The 8,125-nt window shown below is 38.1% G+C and overlaps 1 protein-coding gene across 1 annotated transcript; it reads left to right on the top strand.

Annotated features, from left to right (window-relative positions):
• Window positions 1-4,944: 4,944 nt before the first annotated feature.
• LOC129572367 (uncharacterized) lies at window positions 4,945-6,371 on the top strand. The gene is made up of 2 exons (XM_055452311.1): window positions 4,945-5,527; window positions 5,892-6,371. Exons 1-2 carry the CDS (start codon window positions 5,018-5,020, stop codon window positions 6,333-6,335), a joined length of 954 nt encoding a protein of 317 aa, XP_055308286.1. The 5' UTR covers window positions 4,945-5,017; the 3' UTR covers window positions 6,336-6,371.
• Window positions 6,372-8,125: the final 1,754 nt, after the last annotated feature.

Here is an 8,125-nt window from a genome sequence, read left to right as displayed (position 1 = left end):
TTGATTTGTCTGTTGTTATAGTTGTTGTTGTTGCGATGATTCCGATTAAAATTGACTCGTTGCTGTACATTTTGTTGCAGTTTTGGACGATGTCCCATCTTTTTCACGGCATCGGTTTCAACTGTGCTTGTCTTACTTTGCATTTTCGATGGATAATTGAATTGTTTCAAAATGCAATCAGAGCTCCATCCATCCATTGTAATGATCCCTTCACAAATCTTACGAAACAAGGTTGAAACTTTGAATGATGAAAAACACCTTGCCTTCCCTTTGTATCGTTTGTTTGGCAATTTTTCTACAATAAAAGAATCATTATTTGCATCCAAATTACCAATGATAAGAGCGGCAATATCTTCGGGAGTGGTTTCTATTGGCATTCGTGATATGTGAATGGCGTATACTCCGTTGACAGGAGAAATTCTTGGTTTTCTGATGTTTTTTTGTTGGATTTTGCTCGTGTTTTGTGAGGCGCTCAAATGTGTAATGTTTGCATTCAGTTTGTCACTAATTTTTTTGTCAACTGATTCCGGAATCAACTCATCATTGCGCTCAAATTGTCCACACGCAATTTCGTAGCTGATGCTTGTTCAAAACCGATGTCCTTCAATAATTGACGCAACCAAATAGCTTCTTTTGCGCCCTCGGTGATTGCCATGAATTCAGCTTCCGTCGTGGATTGTGCAACTGTTTCTTGCCTTTGACTTCTCCACGTAATCAAACCATTTCCAAACTTGAACACATATCCAGTTTTTGATCGTCTTGTGTCCAAATCTCTTGCGTAATCGGCATCCGTGTAACCGATTAAATCCATTTCATCCGGTTCACCATATGTAATCCCCAATGACTTTGTGTGATTCAGCTAACGCATGATCCGCTTAACAGCATTGATGTGCGAACGATTCGGATTTTCCAAAAACTTGCTGACTTCTCCCACTGCATAGGAAATGTCTGGTCGCGCAATGATTGATGCATACGTTAACGAACCACATGCTTGCTGATATGGATAATTCAAATCGCATTCTTCTTCGGATTTGGTTAAATTGGTACCAACATCGAATGGTGTAGAAATGGCATTTGACTCGCGCATCCGAAACTTTTCGATGTACGATTCTTGCGTGATTTTTATTGTTTTGGCTGCTCTGTCACGCTTAATTTCCATGCCAACGTAATATTCGCTATTTCCCAATGTGATTTTGAATTCGTTGCTCAGTTTCGCTACCAACGATTTAATCGCCTCTTTGCTGTGTGAAAGAATCAATCCATCATCAACGTACAGTAAAACGATTACCCATTCACCTTCAATGTAGCCGTAGAACAAACATGAATCCGCTTTCGATTGTTCCAAATCACAACTTTTCAGGAAATGTACAAACTTTGAATTCCAAGCTCTTGAAGCTTGCTTCAGCCCATACAAACTTCGCTTCAAATGGCATACTTTGTTTGCCTCATGCTCAATACCCTCTGGTATTTCCATGTAAATGATCTCTTCCAGATCGCCGTTGAGGAACGCGGTTTTGACATCAAACTGTACCATTTCCATATCATCAATCGCCGCAACAGCAAGAATACAGCGAACGGTTTCATATCGAACAACCGGAGAAAATGTCTCTTTGTAATCAATGCCAGCCGATTGTGAATAGTCCTTTGCAACTAGGCGTGCTTTATACTCTGGCTCCTCGTTTGGTGGGGTTTTCAACTTAAACACCCATTTGTTGCCAATGACATGACATTTGCTTGGCTTTTCGATGATATCCCATGTGTCGTTTTCTTTTAACGAATTGAGCTCCTCCTGAACCGCTTTCATCCAATGCGTTGATTCACTTGAGTTCTTTGCCTTTCTTGATATGTCGTCGGCTCAATTGAAACAGCCGAATATGCAAATGCTCCGTAGAATTCTGTTTGCTTTCGATTTGTACGCAGAACTGAGTACGAGATTTTCGAGAGTTGTCAAAAGACGTACATTTGCTTTCTCTGCTCTGTAAATCTCTGTTTTTTATTAATTTAAAAGTGAAACAGTAATTGATTTTCGATAAAATTTATATATTCAGAAACCTCTCGTCAACGCACACACGAGCCATATGAAGTTTTATTAATTTTATTTTAATTTTTGTTTTTATCAGTACATTTTTACTTTGTTTACCATTCACATAACCACAAAATGTCAACACATACTGAACCACACTCTTGTGCAACAAATGATTGCAAAGGTTATCATGATATTTTTTTAAATTGCCGTTTCTGTAAACAAAAAATGAATGCAAAATGTCTACGTGACCGTGATGAGCTGCGAGCGAAAAAACTCCTATTCATGTTCGATTTGATGAGTGAAGCGAAGGACAGTGATGGCAATCCATATTTCGTTTTCAAAGGTGTACCGAGTGTAAACAAAGTGAATGAATTCCAACAATTCTTTGATGAAAACACACCATTTGGACTTACGTGTGAAGTTTGCACAGCGAAATTCGGAAGTCACACGCAAAATGATAATGGCTCCGACCGATCCAATGTACATAAACCGAGTGGAAGTCATGAAAACTCAAATCAAACATCTCAAATGAACCAACCTGGTATGTTGCCGGCTAACATTAGCGTATCCAACAAACCAAATGTGCATACCAAACGAATTGTAATACCGACGGAAGATGCAAATGGACTATACACTTTGTACGTTTTCAAAGCTGATACAGATTCATCTTCAGATGAAATTGTCAGCTACTTAATGGAAAAAGCCAACCTAAACCCGGATATATTCAAGGTTTTTGCACTGCCCAGCAAAAGAAAATACCGCAAAACCTACAATGCTTTCAAAATAACCGTATTCACACGGGAGGTATGTGAATTGCTATGCAACTCCGATATCTGGTCAAGTGAATATCGTGTTAGAGCTTTTGAAAAAACACGTAATCGAAGTAATGTTCATGGGCGAAAACACAATGACTACCGTCGTACAACAGCCAAGTCAAATTCAAACTCACGACATTCCAATAGATTCAACAACAACAGTAACAAACATCACACCAGACACAACCGGAACAATAACAACAACAACAATCAGCGTCGGGACATGAATAACCAACACAGACGCCGACGTGAGGATCGTTCGAATGAATTTGGCTACCATAATCGAAATCGTAATAACCACAACGGTCGATATAATTATGAACCTCGCCATCGTGTAGATCACATGCACAATGGACAATTGCCACAGACCAATATGCCGCCTCCTTTTTGGTACCAAACGCCATATTTCTACCCTCCACCTCAGCATCAGGTTCATTCTCAGCCAACTATGCCACTATTCCATCCGCACTATACACACGCACCAACCGTTCAACGTTCATCAAAACTTCCAACCGTTCAACGTTCAAAATCACAATGGAATGTAAGTCATACAATGTTTGATGACGTTTTGATATACTGTAATAATTTGAACGGCGTGAAAAGTATAGACAAATCAGTTGATTTTTTATCTGAAGTTTTAGCAGCGATTTTTAAAATTTACATGTTAAGCGAAACGCACCTCAACGCAGATGTTTCTTCATCAGAGATATTTCCGCCGAACTTTGAAGTATTCAGATGCGATAGATCACCTGCCACTGAATAGTTTCAGCGTATCAAGAGAAAAGGCTGGGGCGTAAAATGCAACGGCAGAAACTTGATACTGGCACAAGTTTACATAAGACCAGATTCACCGTTGGAAGTTTATAAAGCTCATATGAATGCATTGCGTGAAGTAGCATCAAAAGCAAATCAAAATGATGTATTGCTTGTATCAGGTGATTTCAATCTGCCCAATCTGATTTGGTATACATGCAACACAAATGATGCCCATGATCCTGATATTAATTTTGAGCCAAATCCAGAAGTGGCTGTTGCTGTAAATGTGGTGAGCGAAAAAGAGAAAATTTTCATTGATACGTGTCACGATCTGGGTTTGTTTCAAATATGTACTCACCACAATGAAAACAAACGAATGTTGGATTTGCTATGGACGAATGAGCCCAACATGTTCACATGCAATATGAGCAAAAGTAAAATAGTAAAAAATGAAACACATCATCAAGCACTCGAGGTCATCATCCATGATAAAATTGACAGCAAATCAGATGATGTGATTACGTACAAAGACTTCAAAAATTCTGATTACACATCGATCAATGAATTTTTTGATAATGCCAACTGGAACAATGTTTTCAACGGAATGGATTTAAACGATGCAATTGATCAGTTCTACGCAATAGTCAACACTGCAATTGATACGAATGTTGAAACGAGAACGAAAAAACACCGAATTCATCCGAAGTGGTTCGATAGTGAACTGATCAATTTGGAGAACAGAGTCAACACATTGCATAAAATGAAGAAGTTTGACACGACTGATGAAACAAAAAAAGATCACGCTGAACTACGTCGTGAGTATAAAAAGAAATCTCGTTCTGCTTTTAGGAACTACAAACTCGAGATGGAACAATTGATAAATGATGATCCACAGAAATTCTTCGAATATGTCAGAACATGCAATAATACCAATAACGATCTTCCAAATGAAATGGAATATGATGGCAAAAAATTCTCCGACCCATACGAAATTGCCAATTCATTCGCAACACACTTTGGAAAAGCATATACACAACCGATTGATGGATCCGAAGCAAGCTATGATGAAAATGATCCGATATTGATTGACCGATGTACAAATTTCCCACGTATCAATGTCACTGAGGAATTGGTTATGGAAAAAATCCACGATTTACCAAACAACTTGGTGTCTGGTCCCGACGGAATACCGAATATGTTCATCAAAAACTGCATTCACACATTGCTGAAGCCAATAACACACATATTGCGTGAATCGTTAAATTCTGGTTGTGTACCGAACACATGGAAACGCTCTTATGTAAGACCAGTGCACAAAAGTGGAGCTTAGTACAAAATTGAGAACTATCGTGGAGTAGCACTGCAATGCATAATACCTAAATTGTTGGATTCGATAATTGCAAATCATTTGAATTATCACATGAGGAACATCATCGATAGCAGCCAGCATGGTTTTGTCAAAGGAAAGTCAACAATAACGAACCTGGCCGAATTTACATCACATACACTGATCGGCATGCAACATGGAATCCAGACTGATGCAATATATCTCGACCTTGCTAAAGCGTTTGACTCGGTTGACGTGAAACTGCTCATACACAAGCTGAAAATTATGGGATTGAATGAGCAAATACTGGAATGGATAAAGTCATATCTAAGTGAACGTCAACAAATAGTAAGATTGAATGGAGCCATGTCTACTCCCATTGAAGTAACATCGGGAACAGGTCAGGGATACCCGATTGGAGCGACACTGTTTGTTCTGTTCATCATTGATCTTCCCCATTGCATAGTCAACTCCAACTTACAATCGTTTGCCGATGACACTCGCTTTTCAATGCAAATAAAGCAAGTCGATGATTGCCTAGCACTTCAAGCTGACCTGAATAGAGTCGTCAAGTACTTCAAACGTAACCGCATGAACTTGAATGTCAAAAAAAACGAATTACGTATCATATCACCGTGGCGAGCTGAAATTTGACTTCAAGTACACTATTGAAGGCAAATCAATTGACAGGGTAAAAATAATAAAGGACCTTGGAGTCGTTTTGGATGAAAAAATGAACTTCGATGCTCATATTGAGTACATAACTGCTAGAGCCAAATCTAGACTTGCGTGGATAAAACGTTTTGGAAGAGAGTTCGATGACCCATGGACCATAAAAAGACTCTTCTTCACGTTCGTGTTGCCAATCATTGAATATGGATCGCAAATATGGAACCTACACACCAATGAGAAAATCGCTAGAATCGAATCAGTCCAAAAGCGATTTCTACTGTTTGCACTGAGAAAGATGAAATGGCCACACAGATTCATTTTGCCACAATACAACAATCGTCTGCTATTTCTACAAATGATTACCTTAGAAGAACGAAGAAAAATCGCACAAATTTGCTTCATACACAATGTTATCTGTGGCCAAACATCGTCGAAGCATATTATGGAGAAAATTAACTTAAGAACACCACGACTCCGAACACGGAACACCGAATTCCTAGAGCTGCCGACCAGAATCTACAACTACTCAATGTTTGAGCCAATTAACTACATGCTCATCACATATAATGAATTTTATAAATACTTTAATATCATAGAGCCAAATCAAACGAATGATTGTGATACTAGTACTATTCCAAAAATATATAAAACTTATTTAATTGATTTTAATGTTAGCACAAACACTGTCAAGCAAAGAATAACTGATTATTTTAGAAGAAATAGAACTTGGAGAGACTGAAAATGCGAATTCATTATAAATATTGTAAATATATAACCAAATATTTATACCAAATAAACCACCTCTGGCGAAGAAACGCTGTATGGTGCAGAATAATAATAATAATAATAAGAACTCTCTGTGTTGGTGTACTTGTTGCTGCCTTTTCATCAACTGATTTGATGAATGAATCTTCTGTATCCGATGCTGCATCATCCGAATTGGTTGCATTTTTCAATGTTTTTTTTTTGTTTTTGTTTTTTTTATTATTATTATTATTCTGCACCATACAGCGCTTCTTCGCCCGAGGTGGTTTATTTAGCATAAATAAACCTTGTTATATTTACAATATTTACAATGGGATAATTCATTCTATTTGACTTTACTCTCTCCAAATTCTGTTTCTCTTAAAATAGTCAGCTACTCTCTGTTTTACAGTATTTGTACTTGTGTTAAAATCAATTAAATAAGTATCACAGACTGGAGTAGGAACATTATGATAATTCTTATTTTCTTTATGAATTAAAGGTGGCTTAATTGGCACAAATTTGTTACGTAATCCGATAGCAATACATTGCTTCTTATGGAGGCTAAATGGATGGATTTTTGTAAGAGCGCCTCTAGTGAAAATATCTTAGAATGATGGAATATTTCGAACTTTAATACGCTTTTCTGCTAATTTATCCAAACTCACCTCTTAAGTGGTAAATTAAAACCAATAAATATTTACACATCGAAATATCTCGAAAACGGCTGGGAAAATCGGCAAAATGGACCGTGGTGTCACTCCCTAGAGGGAGTGTAGACACCCGGCTGGTTTGATGGCCCAAAGCTCAAATCCAGTGGATTCGGGCTGATCCATGGGCTCTCAGGATTTGGTCTGATTCCCAGCTTTTCCTTTCCTGTGAGCATCTTTACAAGTCACACTCATGTTTTGTATGGAATTTCACCACAGGGCAAGTGCTGGGATCAGGCCAAATCCCGAGAACCCATGGATGAGCTCAAATCCACCGGATTTGAACTTTGGGCCATCAAACCAGCCGGGTGTCTACACTCCCTTCAGGGAGTGACACCACGGTCCATTTTGCCGATTTTCCCAGCCGTTTTCGAGATATTTTCATGTGTAGTTTAATGAGAAAGATATCCGCCATGACAGCATTTTGGCCCGCCATGTTGGCATTTTGGTTTATATTAACAGAACATTCTCTACTTTGACAGTCAACGTTTCTAAACGTAAACACAAATATGATCTGTCATAATCACATTCACCACTTCTAATGTACTTCAGAGAGCTTCTGACAGCGCCATCCATCCGAAGCGTTTGAAACATTAAAGGCTTTTGCTGATTTTTTCTGCCGCATCGAGTTCGAGATTTTCGAGAGTGTCAAAAGACGTACATTTGCTCTCTCTGCTCTAAAATATCATAGTTTTATTTAATTTTCAACTATATTTGATCGTCTAAAATTATTGAGTTTTATATTATTTTGTTCGTTAAGAACTGTTTTACCAATAGTATATCGACTTTTTTGTTCAAATCAGTTTATTTTGCTGATTTTGTCTTTACCAAATTTTATCTCGTTGTATGTAGCTGACATAACCTATCATCATGACTTGTGCAAATTGCATTGAACTAAAAAAACAACTTGTTGACATCAAAACAAAGCTCGTTCCGATCATGAAAATGTTGGATGGACTAAATTTGGATTCAACCACTATGACACCCGCAACAATTCCAACTGACCATCAACAGAATGCTGTAGTGGATATGGATACGGATACGGTAACGGATATGAGTGAATCGAACTTGACTG

This window comes from Sitodiplosis mosellana, unplaced genomic scaffold, assembly GCF_009176505.1.
Source record: "Sitodiplosis mosellana isolate CC-2019 unplaced genomic scaffold, AAFC_SMos_1.0 Smas_scaffold_4830, whole genome shotgun sequence".
NCBI classification, from domain to species: Eukaryota; Metazoa; Arthropoda; class Insecta; order Diptera; family Cecidomyiidae; genus Sitodiplosis; species Sitodiplosis mosellana.
Note: the sequence above shows the minus strand (reverse complement) of the source record. Positions and strands in the feature narration are given on the sequence as shown.